This window comes from Cynoglossus semilaevis, chromosome 8 (genome assembly GCF_000523025.1).
Source record: "Cynoglossus semilaevis isolate Cse_v1.0 chromosome 8, Cse_v1.0, whole genome shotgun sequence".
Lineage (NCBI taxonomy): Eukaryota > Metazoa > Chordata > Actinopteri > Pleuronectiformes > Cynoglossidae > Cynoglossus > Cynoglossus semilaevis.
Window position 1 is genome coordinate 26,640,760 of NC_024314.1, and position 19,170 is coordinate 26,659,929.

Consider the following 19,170-nt stretch of genomic DNA (forward strand, 5'->3'; position numbering starts at 1 on the left):
GGTGGGGGGGGGGGGGGGGGTGAAAATAATTCGCTGTCATGCGTGTTGTGTTGCATATGCTAAATAAAAACTAGTGTGTTCTTCTTGGCACTGACTTCCCGTGTGTCTCCTTTGAGCCGCATGGTTCAAAGCGTGGGAAAAAAGTAGCGGCTTATAGTCCGGAAAATATCGGCACTCCGTCTAGTTGCCTTCAGTGTAACTATTTTTGGTTCAGGAGAAACCAAAACCGTACGTTTGTTTGGGATTAGCGACGGTGTCATGTGTCCATTGCGTCATTTCCTGCTGCATTTATATTGGGTGATCAGTCGACAAAGGTCGTAACAGCTGTCACGCCATGAGACGGTCATTCTAAATTTCTGCTAGAAGTTTATCTCGAGTTTTATCTTTGAAACGGCCATTGTTGAATCTGCCTCATTGTTTCAGAGCGAGAACATCTCCACGTTGTCCTACAGTGGTCGTCTTTCATCTGGGTTACACTGTGTGTACTAGCCATTAAAGGCACAATTCGTATTTATTGCGTACACAGTTCTGACGGTCCAGCCGGCCTCACGAAAAGAACAAGAAAACTGATTAACCACTGTGTGCTGCTAGTGAGTCAGAATGAATGGATCCACATAAAAACACAAACACCGTAACACACGGTTTAACTGACATGTGTGGGATTATGGTGAGGAAACTCAATGCCAAAGGACAGGGCTGTTGACAGGATAGTAAATATTTACAAAGTACTTTCTCCCGCAGAGACTTTTCTTTGGTCTGTAATTGATTTGCTCTGCCTGAGACTCTCAGATCCTCAGGTGAAAACGCAGGTAGAAAGAAAAATGAGCTGATCACCAGACAGTCACCATCCACGTCTGGCATTTGCAGCCGTGCAACAGCTGAAGGTTTGTTTGAAGAGGAAACAGCAAATGAGTCGGGGGCCTTCAGTTACAGGTAAAGCTCAGGTTTAATGGGTTAAAAAAAGTGAAATGACTCGAGCGTTTCACTGCAGGGTGGAGCCGTTCTCAGCTTCCAGCCACTGAGTTATATAATATTTTGGGGTTGGAGGTTTGTTTTGCTGTTCTTCACTCCAACATATACTTGTAGGAACAATGTTCTTGGTATATTGCATAGTGTTTGCACAGTGCCTTCCCACAACAGAAATAAGGGTGAGAAAAACTTTACAGGTTAAAGAAAAGTTGGACAAAAGAACATCTTAAAAAAAAAGGATGTCATAAAAAGAGATAAATAAATATGTCATGTGATGTGTTACGTAACCGCCATTAAGAGAAAAAAATAATAATTGTGCTTGGTTTATGAGAAGAAGAATGTGTAAAAAAGTGTGATTTACAACAAATGCTGTGGGTGACATACTGTAGGGTCATGTAACCATGGAGACGAGATGCAGCTCAGACAGTAATAAGGCTGTAATGGTATTCTCCAGAGAGAATATGCAAAGATTTCTGCTGCGACAAATAAAATACAAAAGTGTAACTTAGATTCTGTTCTATTTTAAAATGTTTGTTAACCATTAAAACCATCACATTAGCCAATAGGACGTCTTTATACATGTTAGAGTGAGACACTCTACAGTTACTTCCTCATTTTAAGGGACACTCAGGCTGTTTCAGGGCCGTCCTCGTCCAACCAGAGCTGCCAAACCAACAGCTACTTCCTTCAGTAAAATCCCTGCTCATGTCCACACTCCGTGTACATGCAAATGAGTGAATTAGTCATATTTTATGAAATCTTTTAAGTGGTTCGCAGGCTGGAAAAGTACTGTAATGAAGAGAGAAAGTGTGTAGAACCAGTTTTTGTACTGCAATATTCAGTATTTGAAAAAAGGAAACTAAAAGAGAAATACATGTTATACTGCTGATGTGACCCTCTGATGATGATGATGATGATGATGATGATGATGATGATGATGATGATGATGATGATGATGATGATGATGATGATGATGTAGTGCCCCCCCCAGCTCACAGACCACTGATACAGAAGCTAACAGTGTTGTTGCTGTTATCAGCACTGAATGAAAACATTGTTTACTTCTAGAAAGAAGTACAAAAAAAAAAACAGCAGAAATTTCAAGGTAGTATTTAGTGTCTGTGTGTACTAGTGGCCATCCAATGTCTTTTCTACAGGTGAGTACACGCACACACACACACGTACACAAACACACACACACAAGTGGGCTTACCTGGATGCCATCTAGAAGTTTGCTCATGCACCAGAAGCTGTCGGCCTCGATGTTCCTCAAAGCTTCCTCCTGAAGACTGGACACGTCAAAGTTTTCCACCTCTTCTTCTACAGCAGAGAGAGGGAAAAACAGAGATTATGAGTATTGCCTCTTCTTCTACAGCAGAGAGAGGGAAGAACAGAGATTATGAGTATTGAGGTGATGATGATAATAATGATGATGAAGAACAGAAAAGAGCAAACTGTTTTAAAGTGTCGAGACCAGAAGTAATGGAATGGAAACTGGCAATATTTATTCTCTGCCCAAACTGCCAGAGAAGAAGTCAACCACAATCAGCTCGACTTAAATGCGCGGTTGGAGCAGCTGTTGGAACAGAGTGGAGACAAAAGGAGCCGCCATCTGACCAATTTGAAGCCAGTATTTAATTTGATAGTTTCTCTATAGTGATGCAGCAGATAATGACAATCGATGAATGCAGACTACTCTCGGCGGGACACGCTGGCTGTGGACATTAAATGTGAAGTTGAAAGGATTAATTGTAAACAGGCCCACATGCAATTGCTGTGGTGTCATTGCTGATTAACAGGGTGATGAGTGTGCCACTGCCTCCACGTTCTCAAAGACCCAGAGGATTCCAGGCTCAAATTAGTCTTTGTCAGGCCGCAGCCTTGTTCCAAACTCAGACCTTGACTCTGGAGCAGATTAGAAAGGACAGCTGCTTCCACGAGTCCAGTGGTCACGCCGGAGTCGGGCATTGCTCATCGCGACACCCAAGGACGTTCGGGGGGAGAGGCGTAGTGGAAGTGACTGGATTACACGGCGACTGTTCACTCTGCAATAACCGCTGGCCGCTGCACCAGGACCAGGGGTATTAATCATTCTGATGGTCAAGTCATGGAGAGAGAATCTTCGTCTGCTAAGTACGAGTGTTAATTGTAATTGTTTCGACGGTAAATCAAGATGTGGGGCTTCAACGATCGATGGACGGCACGCAGAGCTGCAGAGGCCGCTTCTGTTTTTGGCTTTTTTCAAGTGATGGCCTTCAAGTTTACATTATATGCTGAAAAAAACTTTGCACAAAAAAATAGCTTTTCTGCCAAAAAAGACAATTTGATGCACATTGATGAAAATACATTTCTCTTTTCTTTTTTTTAAGAATTTTGTATTTTTTTCATTATGACCTCAATGCAAAACATGTCGCTGCGAGAACCTAAAACAGTGAATAATTTTGAAAATTTAATTTCACGGTGTATATTTATTCTCTAATTAAAACTGATTTGACTTGAAAAAATAATGGATGGAAATACTTTTTTTAAATTGACTCTCAAAAACAAGTGTAAATATTATAAAAACCTAAAAAAGGAAAATACATTCACCTGTAAAATACAACACAGTTTGTGTCTTGACTCGATGCACCCTCCCAAGAAGGAGTTGTTAATTACTTTGATAGGATCCATGCCCCAGTAGAAATTCCTCCAAGATACCCTCTTGGTAATTACTTTCGAAGCTCTGCTCTGCACACAAGGACCGGCCGACAATATGTGTCTGAGACATGATCCGTGTAGAAATCCTTTACAAATAAGAACCTGGGGAATTTCTGGAAGTTCAAGCTTCACTGAGCCTCACATTAGAGAGCTGGAGTCTCCGTGGCTTTGGCTCAGTGTAGGATGTTGCCTCGAAATATTCTTCAGCCGACTAATACTCCGAGAGGTCAAACACAAACATGTCATGGTAGAGGAAGTTGTTTTTTATACTTCCAAGTCTCACAGGACACGCGCCGACTTCAATGTCTACTCTCAATCAAAACGCCTCTAATCCCACTCGGGCAAGTTCCACATTTAATGAGCGGGATGGGAGTCATGACAGAAGTGTCATGTATGAAGAAGAAAAAACTAAACTTTCACACAGATAACAACAAAACATGTTTTTTTAATCACACTATTATATATATTTATTTAAAAACTTATAATATTCAAAAGTAAAATTATAAGGAACTGAATTGATCGGTACCATAATCCTAGTGTTTCTTTTTTTTAAATTGACAGATATTCTTCACCAATTTTCACCATTAATATTAATAGTATACACAGTGCTCCCAGTGGCCACTTGCAGAACTACAGCCAAAAGCTCAACAGGGCCACCTCAGCCTTTATTTCATAAACAGAGCAAATATATTACTGTCACTCTGCATATCTGTGGAAAAAAATAGGTTGTAGTTCTGCAAGTGGCCACTGGGAGCCACAAAAATGTACAAAATATATGCTGATATGTAACTATGAAAAGATTTAAAATTTTAAAAAGTGTCTTAACGGTCTTATTAACAGGAAGTATTTGATTCATTAGTATAACTTAAAGCCTGGGCCAAACACCAGGCAACACACAATTAAAAAATAAATACTACAGAAATAATCAACTGTGTCAGACGTGAAACCTCCAAATATTAAGACAATGTGACAACAATCAAACCTAACCATCACCTGACATCACTGGAGCGAGGTCAACTACTGAGTGACTGTTTTCTTACTGTTTTGTTCGCTGCGAGAACCTAAAACAGTGAATAATTTTGAAAATTTAATTTCACGGTGTATATTTATTCTCTAATTAAAACTGATTTGACTTGAAAAAATAATGGATGGAAATACTTTTTTTAAATTGACTCTCAAAAACAAGTGTAAATATTATAAAAACCTAAAAAAGGAAAATACATTCACCTGTAAAATACAACACAGTTTGTGTCTTGACTCGATGCACCCTCCCAAGAAGGAGTTGTTAATTACTTTGATAGGATCCATGCCCCAGTAGAAATTCCTCCAAGATACCCTCTTGGTAATTACTTTCGAAGCTCTGCTCTGCACACAAGGACCGGCCGACAATATGTGTCTGAGACATGATCCGTGTAGAAATCCTTTACAAATAAGAACCTGGGGAATTTCTGGAAGTTCAAGCTTCACTGAGCCTCACATTAGAGAGCTGGAGTCTCCGTGGCTTTGGCTCAGTGTAGGATGTTGCCTCGAAATATTCTTCAGCCGACTAATACTCCGAGAGGTCAAACACAAACATGTCATGGTAGAGGAAGTTGTTTTTTATACTTCCAAGTCTCACAGGACACGCGCCGACTTCAATGTCTACTCTCAATCAAAACGCCTCTAATCCCACTCGGGCAAGTTCCACATTTAATGAGCGGGATGGGAGTCATGACAGAAGTGTCATGTATGAAGAAGAAAAAACTAAACTTTCACACAGATAACAACAAAACATGTTTTTTTAATCACACTATTATATATATTTATTTAAAAACTTATAATATTCAAAAGTAAAATTATAAGGAACTGAATTGATCGGTACCATAATCCTAGTGTTTCTTTTTTTTAAATTGACAGATATTCTTCACCAATTTTCACCATTAATATTAATAGTATACACAGTGCTCCCAGTGGCCACTTGCAGAACTACAGCCAAAAGCTCAACAGGGCCACCTCAGCCTTTATTTCATAAACAGAGCAAATATATTACTGTCACTCTGCATATCTGTGGAAAAAAATAGGTTGTAGTTCTGCAAGTGGCCACTGGGAGCCACAAAAATGTACAAAATATATGCTGATATGTAACTATGAAAAGATTTAAAATTTTAAAAAGTGTCTTAACGGTCTTATTAACAGGAAGTATTTGATTCATTAGTATAACTTAAAGCCTGGGCCAAACACCAGGCAACACACAATTAAAAAATAAATACTACAGAAATAATCAACTGTGTCAGACGTGAAACCTCCAAATATTAAGACAATGTGACAACAATCAAACCTAACCATCACCTGACATCACTGGAGCGAGGTCAACTACTGAGTGACTGTTTTCTTACTGTTTTGTTTCTTTCCTTCTTTTGTGTTTTTTTTTTCAATAAATCTCTGTGGAACATCAATGTTTTCCATTCATTCTTCCTTCTTTCTTTCTGCTGTAGTTCTTTTTTGCTACCACTGCACCGTCTCTCCACGCTGCAGGCTCTGGAGCCAGATTTCCTCCAGGCCCCAGGGCTTATTTCCTGTTTGTCCTGGCACAGTGGGGGGAGGAGGGGGGACAACCTGTCCAGAGAGACCAACGGTTTGGCCACTGCCAGCTGTGAGCACTTGGCACGGCTGGGTACGCTGAGGCAGGTTACACCTCCGGAGACTAAGTACACACTCACACAAGTGCATGTGTTTTGACTATTCACCAAACACACACACACTCACATACACACACACACACTCACTCACTCACTTGCTCCAGTGATGCCATCTGCTTTTTACAACTACGGGCCACAAGGTAATGTGATGTAAGATGATAAACGAGCGACTTCAGCTTGATGTAATCATAAAGTGCGTGTGATGAGTGCAAGAGTGTGTGTTGCTCTTTTGCAATTGGCAATAAAAAAAAAAGAAAAACTCCTCGTTGACAACCTTCTGTTGGTTCAGATTAATCACAAGTGATCCTGAGCCGTCGACTGCCACGGGGGGAGAGAGAGGGAGAAGGAGAGAGAAAAAGAGAGAAAAAGGGAGAGAGAGAGAAGGAGAGAGAGAGAAGGAGAGAGAAAAAGAGAGAAAAAGAGAGAGAGAGAGAGAAGGAGAGAGAGAGAAGGAGAGAGAAAAAGAGAGAAAAAGGGAGAGAGAGAGAAGGAGAGAGAAAAAGAAAGAAAGAGAGAGAGAAAGAGAGAGAGAGAGAGGGGTTGACTTTAACAGGATTTTACCATCCAATGGTTTATGAAATGACATGGAGCGCTGCAGTCATTACTTATCATTTACAGCAGCAGGCACGGCTAAATCTAATGAATCTAATGACCTACAGTTGACGTGGCGGTTCAATTTTTTTTTTTTTTTTTACCTGTGGAATGACACTGAGACAGAATGACCCGAGGCTGTGAGCGTGTGAGCTGATAATGGAACATGTACGGTTATTGCTGCCCCAAAATCCCCCACCCCCCCCCCCCCCCCCCCCCCCGACCCTCCAGGCTAAACTTCACACTCACACCGCAGCACCATTTTCCCTCAGCGACACAATTAGTGTGATAACACCCGTGTTAATAAGAGCTGAACTATTTCCGGGGATGTGGCATTCATACTGCTGCATAATTAAGAGGTGAGACAACCTGCCAGTGTGTGTGTGTGTGTGTACATATATACGTATATACATAGACGTGCGTATTTGTGCAAATATAGTATGTATGTAAAATTGATGTATATATATGTATATATATATATATACATATACACATATATACATATACACATATATATACAAATACTGTATATACAATATATACATATATACATATACACATACATACATATATACATATGTAGACAGAACTGTAAAAAAATCACTTGATTATTTGATATATACATAAATACATACATATATGTATGTGTATATATGTAAATATGTATATATATATACATATATGTATATATGCACATATATACACATATATGCATATATACATATATGTGTGTATAATATACATGTATATATATATACATGTACATATATACGTATATATGTATATATACATATTTACATATATATACACATAGAGTATATGTATGTATATATGTATATATCAAATAATCAATAGTGATTTTTATTATGTGTTACAGTTCTGTCGTGAATTGTTATATATCAATATAGAAATGTCATAATTAAATATTTATAAAAGTAAAACTTTGCTGTCCGTGGCGTGAACTTGGTTGAATCTGGTCGTAGAGTTTTCATAGATATCCGAACGTGGATTGCAATTTTTCCAATTTATACGTAACCGCCATTAAGAGAAAAAAATAATAATTGTGCTTGGTTTATGAGAAGAAGAATGTGTAAAAAAGTGTGATTTACAACAAATGCTGTGGGTGACATACTGTAGGGTCATGTAACCATGGAGACGAGATGCAGCTCAGACAGTAATAAGGCTGTAATGGTATTCTCCAGAGAGAATATGCAAAGATTTCTGCTGCGACAAATAAAATACAAAAGTATAACTTAGATTCTGTTCCATTTTAAAATGTTTGTTAACCATTAAAACCATCACATTAGCCAATAGGACGTCTTTATACATGTTAGAGTGAGACACTCTACAGTTACTTCCTCATTTTAAGGGACACTCAGGCTGTTTCAGGGCCGTCCTCGTCCAACCAGAGCTGCCAAACCAACAGCTACTTCCTTCAGTAAAATCCCTGCTCATGTCCACACTCCGTGTACATGCAAATGAGTGAATTAGTCATATTTTATGAAATCTTTTAAGTGGTTCGCAGGCTGGAAAAGTACTGCATAAACGTAGACATTTACATGTTAAATGGGCCACTTACAGGATCCGGCAATAAAACCAGTGTAATTCTGTTAATCCCTTTATGTGCTGTATATGTCTGTGGGCTGTAAAACAATGGCATCGATCCAAACCCAGAGGCTTAAGAACATTTATGTTCGCAATTTCCAGACTACAGGCTATTTATTTACTGCTCCTGCTACATGCAAATCAGTAAAGTTTACATAGAGACACGTTGGTAATCAATATGTAAAGTCAAGTATTTAACCATATTCCTGCTCTCAATTCATAAAAGATGTTCACATAATCTAGGCAATTGAAAACACAGCATGTTTACTTTGGGGGGGCGGGGAGGGCGAGGGACATAGCGGAACAGTAAAAGCCAGGCAATATAAAGGCAGCAGGCGGCAGATGCCGGTAAACACACAGGAAGTCAACGTGCGGGGCAAAGCAGCAAACCTGCTGTGCACCAAGTGCACCAAGTGATTTGGGAAAATGTGTTGTGTACGTCTTCCATACAAAGTTAAAAAAAGTAAAAAACTGAGATGTACTGTATGTGTCTGTGCTCTCTGTAAATTAGCACGCCTGCCGGACCATATCTGCATCCGCGTTGTGCGTGATGCAACCCAAAACAGTGCACACCACCCAGCGCAGCAATATGGTAAGATGACTGTTTCAATTGCCTCCAATTGCATCAGGTCAAGCGGAACGTGGCTCGCCGGTGACAGAATGATAAAACAGATTTTCTTTTTTTTTTCTTCTTTTTTTCTCCCTCCAATCACACGGCTGACAGAGACAGAGAACGAGAAATAGAGACTTTAAGATAGATCTGAGGCTTCTCGGTGTGGAGAGTTTCAATTTATGGCTTTTTATAGTTAAGTAATTAACCTAATCTAAAAATATTCAATAACCAGCGCCGTTATTCACAGAAGATAAATCATCCTGTGACAGAACTATTTCTCTGAATCATTCTGGTGGCCCATTGCTTTTTATCAGGAGCAATGAGAAAATCTCTGATAATACGGCAGACGAAGATGAGGTAAGATGCAGATGGAAGCACAGCGATTGGGTTTTTTTTTTATTGGTTTGTACGGCCTGTCGTCAGGCACCGACAGTGATCTGAGCGACATGTGGACTTAAAAAGAATTAATGTGCTACGTCTTCCTGCTCTGATGGGGAAATATTTACCATCTCCGACCAGAATAGTGTCATTATTTTTACACTGTCTTTTGTATGAAATCATTTGATTGTCAGTAAAAACGTATATAACATAGATGAAACTGGCCGATACTGAGTACCAACACCAAAACTTCCCTAGGATGGGCATAGTGAGGTCATCAAAGTGAGACCCTGAAGAACAGCCAGTTTTAATTTAAAAAAATCGATAACATTGATTAATAAAATAATAAAAAAAAAGAAAAATCAAACCTTTTGGATAGGTAACACTGCTAGCTGAACAGAAAGTGAGCGGAGCTTTTTGGGTGTCGGCTCATTTCAATTAAGAACAAACAAACACTGTCTCCAGATTTCTGGTAAACAAAGTGTCACTTAAACTACTTCGTGCTATGGCGCATGTTTGCTTATGTAAGTATGAAAGAAGTATCGTAGTGCTACTGATACAAGCATTGGTATTGGTCAATTCCATAATTAAAATTCTCCAACCAGAACTGTGCAAAGATGTCCTCTAAAACATGACGGACACAGCGACATGAAGAAAGTTCTACTCAAACAAAACCAACATTTGAAGTTAAATTAAACACAAAGCAAATTATGGAGGAAAGAAAATTGAGAACTGAAAGACTTCACATTTAATTCAAGCGGATTGTACCAAAACAAAATACAATTTGGGTTGATTCAATTTCTACAAGTCCCAATTCTATTACTTAAACCAAGAAGGATGGTGATTCACTGGGAAACAAAATAAAGGACTGGAGACGGAGCTCGAGGCAAAAGTAAGACAAAAAGCAGCAGTGCCAAAGAAATCTCGAGCGGTTCTCGTAAATAATGTCTCCATCAAATCAATAATTTTACAGTCTGATCAAATCAGGGGGAATTAGGGCCTGTAAAGAATAAAGTAGATGAAGAATAAAGTAGAAAGGAGGTGTTCTCACTGCTGTGCTTGGGCAACCACCAAGCAGCTCATTAGAGCTAATAACAACCGTTAATCAGAATGAGACTGAGATTAGAAGGAACGACCAACAGTGTCCAGACCGTGGGGAGAAAGGAGCTGGAATTAGTCAAGGAAAGAGAAGACAAGAGTAGAGAATGGGGAGGGGGGCAGAGAGGAGGGAAGGAAACAGAAAAGATGGGACTGAATAGAGTAAGAAAGGAAGGAAAGGGAAAGGAAAAACTGACAGAGAGAGAAAAGGAATGGAGGTAAAAGAAAATGAAAGAGGAAAGGAGAGAAAAATAAGTGATATGATGTGAAAGGAGTGTTAAAGAAGGGAGGAGGAAAGGTAGAGAAGGAAACAGGAAGAAAACGAGAAAAGGAAAGCTGAGGGAACTAAAGCAAAGGAAAGGACAGGAAAGGAAAAGAAAAAGAAAAGGAGGAAAGGAGTGAGGCGAAAGGAGTGTTAAAGAAGGGAGGAGGAAAGGTAGAGAAGGAAAGGAAAAGATGCAAGGAAACAGGAAAAAAAGAGTAAAGGAAAGCTGAGGGAATGAAAGGAAATTAAAAGAAGGAAATGAAAGGAACGGAAATTAAAAGAAGGAAAGGAAAGGAAAGGAAAGGAAAGGAAAGGAAAGGAAAGGAAAGGAAAGGAAAGGAAAGGAAAGATTGCTTTAGTGCTGTGTTGGTCTACTTGAAGAGTCTGTGTTTACTGGAAGGGGAGCAGGGGTTGATTTGAAAGGTTTGACCTTTAACCTTTCAATAATGCTAAAAGTCCTGTGTGATGTTTGTGAGTTTAAACTGTGACTTTGTAAATGACATGGTCTCATGTAAGACAGGGTTACATCAGCAGTGCTAGCTTTAGTACAGTTTCTTTGGTCTGTGTGTGTGTGTCTGTGTGTGTGTGTTAGCCTAACAGTCAGTGCCCTGTATTTGTGTGTGTCTGTGTGTGTGTGTGTGTGTGTGTGTGTGGTGCTGCTCCTGCAGACATTTCATCACAGCCCTCTGACAGTCTACTTCCATCTTCCCAGCTTGGTCCCAGAGTGCTTCACCTAGCTTGTTCACCAGCCATCTGCAGTGCTGCTCCACCCCCTCCCTCCGTCTACAGCGGGGCTGTACGTCTACATATGTAACGAAGTGGTCCATGCTGCGCACCGGCTTTTATAAAAAGAGACTTCCAGCAGTGCTGTGTCAGGAGAACTGCAGTTATAAAGTTATAAAGGCTGTCAACATGTGGTACATTATCCAGAGCTGCCACAGACGTTCTCTTGTTCAGTTTTCACATTACTGAGAACAATCTTACCATGTTTAACCAGGACATCTGATTCTTCTGTCCAAACTAAAGAGTCCATAGAGTCAAAAGATAAAAGAATGTTGAATTTACAGTCCTGAGAGGTGATTCTAAAACACTTTCTTTGTAGATGATTTAGGACCTTCAGTGATGCGGTGTCAAGAAGTGTTTTTTTGGCACAAAAAATAAATGCAAATACAGTACATATTCCTGTACATCAGTGGGAGTTGGTTCCACCTAAGAGGCTTAAAGCAATTCCCAAGGGTTCACTGCAACACGTGGATATAAAGCTTTCTGATGGAGAACAAGTACAAGTTACGGCACTGATTATCAACTGGTGGCCTGTGGGCCGAATCAGGCCCACTGAACCATTCATTACGGTCCAGGACTGGATTCCAACATAAACATCAAATAATAATGTGTGACAAAAATGTGATTTTTATTTGATTTTATTTGAGTTTCTGGCCTCCCCAAGGTGTCTACTCTAAAATTCTGACCTTCTGACAAATACAGTTGGTGACCTCTGGGTTGATGTAAATCAAATACCTCATTGACCTAAAAAGGTTGGCCTAAAACCAACTGATTACACAGTCATAATCTCACCCTGTACTGTTATTCATCACAGTACATCAAATATAGAGTCTTGTTTGGCCTTTAATTCTCCCACTCTCCACCAACAACCTCACAAAAAAAAAATCCATGGCTCAGCTGAGAGCACCGGTTGGTTAAACACACCTTATTTCTACCTCACTTTGCGGTTGTGAGTCAGATTGTGTAAATATCCAAATCTTTACTCCTTAAATCCCTGTCTTCAAGTGTAGTACAAGGCCACTCAAAAACAAGCACTGGGTTCTGCTGGGTCGAAAATCATTCATATTTTACAAATGTTCTTAACCTACAACATTTCTGGTGCGTCCTCATCCTGAACTCCTGGAGAAAACTCCTCTGTTAAACAAGCACATCACTTTTCTACAACGAGGCCAAGGACAAGACGTGTCTACAAAATTAAAGGAAGTGCATCACAACTAAGAGGGAACCACAATCGTTGTTGTCTCCGAGAGAGTCAACTCCCAAACATCGAGATGACAAACGGTGTTAGGTTCTCAGACAGCCGTCGAAAAAGGCTTCAACAAAAACAAAAAGTTGTTCCAAGAAGTCTCCCACAGATAACAGGAAATCAGATCTAAATAATAACACAGGGATGACTCGACACGACTTTTTGTTGTCTGATACCGATACTGCAACTCGGAGTATCTGCCGATGCTCCTCCAGCATGCCACGGGCTGTTGTTGCGGAGACAACAGTTCACGGCATGTTATGCAAATTTGAAAGTTGAGTCAAAGATGAAAAGTTGAAAGGTCAAAAATGAGAATTTGGGCTTGGATTTCAGATTTTTTTTGTTGTTCAAACCTGAAATTTTGACCAATTTCGATCAGAGTATTGGACCGAGCCATTCCTAAAAATATCAATTTTTACAATCAATACCTTTTTGATCATTCTTTCGTTTATCAATTTGTCAATCAAGATTCTCAGCCCATTGTATGTTAATTTTTGTTTATTTCAGTTTATTCGTGGGAAATGCTCACCTCTTCAAACCTAACATTTTCCAGCTGAACCACATTTTTTTCTCTCCATCTCTTAATGGCTTTGTTGATTTCATTGTGGCTCAGAGTGGGTTCACGCCAAGACATTGGCTCGTGATTACAATATGGATCTACTTCCTAATCAAAGGCTACTTCTAGTTTACAAATGAGGAAACCGTGATCTGTGGTAAGACATGGCTCCTCCTGACCTCAACTGGATTTCATTTATTGGTGGTTAATTACAAAGGTCCCCGCCATGTAGGATAGGAAGAGAACAGAAACAAAGTAATCCCTCACAGTTAACCCACGGCTATCACTAGCTAAAGCAATTAGGTGAAGGGAGCTCGCCAGGTTGTTGACAATTAAATTGAATATACAACATTCAGAGGTATCTTCCCACCCCAGGAATCAAAAGACTCCCATCAATAATACATTTTTTGATTTGTAAAATAGATGGGAACTGTCTATTTGTGGGGGAAAGAAATGTGGCCGAAAAATGGAGTGATTAACAGATCGAACGATCGCTCCACTTGTCATCTTCATGGAGTGTTGAAGACCTGAACTACAGTGCCACCCTGAGGACGTTATGTAACTTTTAAAGTGGTCATTAAAGCAACTGATAAAATGGCGAATAAAAATTATCAACGGACAAGACTCGTTAAGAGGAGAGATCATACAGATGCAGATGCAGGTCAGAGTCTTAATCACGTTCCATCGCTTGCGTTCTAACAGGCCGTCACGTTATAAACAAATATACAGTTTATCGGAAAAACAATTTAACGGGAGAATGTAAGAGTTGTCCTTTTTATAAAAACAATACATAACATATTAGTTAAATTATGATATAATAATTTAACACACACTGTGCTCTTATTTTACAGTGGCGTATTCAGCTGACCTTGATGTACTTTACTCCAAGTGATAATACAGTACAGTATGTACGAATATTTCAGTCTCTTTCTCTATCTTTTTGGTGATAAATCAAAAATCACCCTGGCACTGAATAATAGAATACAATAAAATACATTTCTAGTTCTCCTGAACTCACAAATAGTAGAGAGATTTGAAAGTGCCTCTCAGTTGTAGGTACAACAGAAAGTCATATTGTAAAAATTCAGACACAAGTAGACAGGAAAAGTAGCAGAGTGACGTGGTGTATCGCAGACTTTCCGCCGCACCGCAAAAATTAAGCCCAGCTCATGAAAGGGCCAAATTTCTCTCTGCACCAGAAAACAAAGAACTATAACAACAACAACGACGACAACAACAGAAACGACAACATGGCGCATCAGCCTATCACCAACGTCGCAGGCCTGCGTGTTGTTCGAGGCTCATCAGCACATAGAGATGTGAAAAGGAACAAAGCAGCCTGCGATGCTTTGATGATCAGACATTAGCCACGTTCGCCCACAGAGATCGAGGGGAAGAAAAACTAAGAAGAAAAAACCCATGCAGAATGAGGTTGGATTTGAGAAAGAAGTAAACGAAAAGAAGGATGTAAAGCTGTGAGCTTATGGTGTTCGTCAATATTTCACATTTTTACTTCAACTGCTGAACAAAGCCAAAGGATGGCAGGACTGGGTTTAAAATTGGTGTCAAAACCACAGCTACTTGTTTCCATTGGGGACCTCTTTATAGTATAAACAATGACTGACAGACTTTTATGATGCGTCCCATTCCCAGGACTGCATGTCACCACTGTCTCTTCCGTCAACCTCCCCCCCGATGGAACCGAGGTGAAAGTCAAAAAGCATTACCGAGGTGGAAAATATGTTAAAGTAGCTCGTCTTAACAGCTCTGACAATCAAAATCATCCTTGAAGGACAGACAGTCTCCTCCAGCTGCTTTGACTCGTCTTCGTGCTGTCACATGCATGAATTGCGAGGGTGCGACATGCAATTCATCTGCATAAATGTGGCACAACATGAGCCCGCGCCGCAGGGAGGGCTCGGGAGAGGAGTGTGCGGTGTGAAAATGAGATCACACATGTCTACACATGTCACGCTTCCCTTCGCACACACAGACCGCATGTGTATACTGTAAACATACGTGCAGATTTACTCAAATATGCATACAAGAAGTAGAGATCAAAATGAAAGGAGAGCACACACAGTCCAAGGGAAATAATTCCACTGTCAGAGAGTTGCAAATGAGGCAGAAAAACAGGCCAGAGGTTGATTTTATGTGAACTTGTACTCGTGAACCAATAAAGAAAAATCCCACGTCTCACCAAGCACGAAAACATCACTCAGCGAACGGCAGAACTTTTTAGCAGACAGGCATCAAAGGCCCACAATACCCTTAAATTTGACAGCACATTAAAAAAAAAAGGAGCTGTGTTTTAAAGTAAGACGGAAAAAAATACTGCACTCACCGATGTACTCGAAGACGTAGACCACGAAGAACGGCGTAACCAGGTCATTGATTCCCTGCACGTAGCCACTGGCCGGGTGACGGATGGCCCAAATGAAGAGGATGCGCTCAAATATCTATAAAAAAAAACAAACAAACAAACCTATATGAGTCTTCTTTTAATGACAGAACGACAATTATTATAGTAAAAATCTAATCTCTACATCAGTGATTCCCAACCACTGGGCTGTGGCACATTAGTGTGCCATGAGAGATCTTAGGGTGTAGCCTGGAAAATGATCTCATATGAAATATTTGACCTGAACGATATATAAGATTTATTATAACAAATAATTCTAAACAATAAATAAATCTTAATTTATCTGTGTGACAGGTGGAACAATTAAGTATCAATCCACAAGGTGGTAGCAGAAGTCTATAAAAAGCGGAAAGACAACCTTTGTGTCTTTCTTCAATTCCTGCAACTATTTCTGCAATGTGTTCAACTAAAGAGGAGTCCCACATGGACTAAGAAAACTGTAACATGTATGACATTTTTGTTTGGTGGTGTCACAGCTCAAAGAAGGTTAGGAAACTAAACACACAGAAATGTATTGCAATATTCTTTAGAGGGAAGTTCCTAATGTTTTTATTTAAAAAAACAAAATAAAAAAATGAAAGTAATCCAATGTACTGTGTAATAATATTAGGGAATGCAATACATTTCCATCAGTAACTGTTAAACCTTACAATTAATAACAATTAGAATCACAACTTCAAGCTTCAAACTTTCAGAATTACAGGATTTCATCAGTCAGATGTGGATTTGACAGATTACTGGTGCAGTGTGTAAGAAGTAGCATGGGAAACATCTCGAGCATGCCGAGCAAGAGAGGAAGAAAGCAAAGAATCTGGAACATTCTTATTTGACCGACTGTGTGTTGAGCTAAAAATGCCGATATAATTACAAGGCATATATTTCTATTTTTTTTTTAAATACACTTTGACATCTAATTATAATATAAAATAGACTAAATCAAAGGTGATAAGAGTCACAGAATAGAGCATGAGCTCAGGCTTAATGTTTGAAAACATTGTGACACGTTGATATTAAACAGATGTATTCATTTTAACAAATATTTCACGGTATAACTCGGAATCTAAAGGTACGATTGTGGTCACGGAATCTGAAACTGATACTGGACCTCGATGCTGCCTACCCTCCCTCCCTCGCTCCCTCCCTCGCTCACTCTTTTGAGTCTGTGTTCTCACACATTCTCCTTTCCTGCCTCACTACCATTTAATATTTTTTGCAAGGCAAACACCTCCATCTTGGTTATGGGCGGCTGTTTTATGCTGACAGCGCCGGTGAATTAGAGAATGCTTGATATTCAGCTTGTTTTTTTTCCGGTGTGCATATCTTTTCCCTGCAAAAATTGCAGACACTCATTGTCTCTCACCTTGCCGCGCCACACCCGTGGATCACAGTTTTGGGGTAGGGGTGCGGGGGGGGAGGGTATGTGTTATGTTTGTGTCATTTCCTAAATAACCCCATAGCTCATTTTTACACCGGGAACACAGACGCGAGCCTGGTACTGTTGCTTTTTCGGGTGCCGTGCATGCAAATGGTGTCATTTTTATTGGTGGAGACGGTTCGAGGTGGCTACACCGGGTGGATGCCACTCTCACTGGCTTTTCACTGCACACTTTTTTCCCCCCTTGAACCACCTCCACCTGCCTCCATGGCTCACACCTTCCCTCGTCCTATCAAAGCTCCATCCATCAACAATGAAGGATGCTGGTGCCAGCAGGGAGTGTTGGTGTTTTCTTTTCATGCAACTTCAAGAACCGGGAAGAACACAGAGTACACAGCCGCACTTGTACACACTACCTTACATACTAGTACTTCTGTGTGTTCTGAAGGTAGAGACGCATCAAAAAAGAAAACTATTGCATGTTAAATTGTACAAAGAAATAGAATGTATTTGGTGGTTCAAGACAAATAATACCATTTCATTACTTCTCTATATATGCAGAAGTAACAAAACTGCAGTAAAAAAAAAAAAAAAGTGGTAGGTAATTTTCCTCAGTGCTGGTGTTCTGCAAAAATTAGTACCATATTTCAACAGAGATGCCGAATGTGCAAATGACAAATGTTGAGCTTCGTTATTGCTTTGCAGATCTGGGGGTTTAATACTGGGTGATTGTGTTTTTGTTTTTTTTTGGCTTTTATTGTAAAGTTAAGAAATGGGTTACAGAGATCTGGAAACAATATCTTTGGTGCAAAGTATCTTCTTAGAGACCAATAGAACCATGAATGGTCATTCTCATAATCTGAGTTAGCTGTCTAATTACGCGGCAAACAATCGTTTCTCAGCCTGTAATATTGACAAAAGGCCAGTAGTAGGCGCTATCATTCAATGAGAAGATCGTGTTACTGTTATGAATATTTGAAGTGATATTCAGGAAAGAGAAAATGGCATAGATTTGTCAATTGTCTTCTTCCCATCACATTGATCTAATGGAAAGCAGAGGGAGGGAATGAGAGCCGGTTGGCTGCGACGTACGAGTTAATGAAACGAAGCAGAGGTGATTCTTCAGGTGCCTTCGTAGAAAAACTATAACCGTAAAAATGGCGGACTGTGCAGTCGGCCGCATAACCAGATATCCGGAGAGCACGCGGTTTGACTATTTCAAAGCTCGCCGGTGCTTTTTATTTAGAAAACAGAGATGTATGTTTATGGTGGAGAAAATATGTGTTTCCAGGAAAAGGCAATACACCTTAAATGGAAAAGTATGGAAAAAAAATACATGAATAAATAGAGTGGTTTTACATTTTTGTTTATAACAAAGTCAGTAGAGGAGGGTCAACTTTGTCTGATCTCATCTCTACTTTCCCCCAACTTCAATGGCTACAGCCCACTGTTGCATCCAGTGCGAGGAAGGAGCCACAGGGGGCAGCGCAGCCTGGGGTTACTGTGTAGTTTCTCTTTGAGTGTGTGTACGTTTGTACACCTTTGTGTCCAGATCACAGCAGACTTCCACCGTTTCCTTTAATATTTGAGTATATTTATTACTTGGAGAGTAGCCAGTTTGTGTGTAGGTGTGAGCGGTTGCTCACCCACACCTGCAGTACATGGTACACACAAGCACAGAACAGTCCACAGCACTGACCTCCTCATTAGCCTGCACCTCATTATGGGATTTTCCTATCAGTGTTTTCACTTCTCCGCCTCTCATGACAGGACCTCCCCGAAGCGGCGTAATAATAAGATCAGCTTAACCCCGTCGATATGACTGGCATCGAGTTAATTTCCGTGATAAGCTGCACTGGGATGGCGCTCTGATAGTCCCTGCAGCCTTATGAGA

The 19,170-nt window shown here is 40.0% G+C and overlaps 1 protein-coding gene across 1 annotated transcript in view; it reads right to left on the reverse strand.

Moving 5' to 3' along the window:
- Positions 1-19,170, reverse strand: part of tbc1d22a (TBC1 domain family, member 22a) — a 103,778-nt gene that overhangs the window by 51,629 nt on the left and 32,979 nt on the right. The window contains exons 10-11 of the mRNA XM_025057156.1: positions 15,824-15,938; positions 2,183-2,289 (exon numbers count right to left, since the gene is read on the reverse strand). Coding sequence (XP_024912924.1) covers positions 2,183-2,289; positions 15,824-15,938 — 222 coding nt within the window. The remainder of the gene's footprint in view (positions 1-2,182; positions 2,290-15,823; positions 15,939-19,170) is intronic.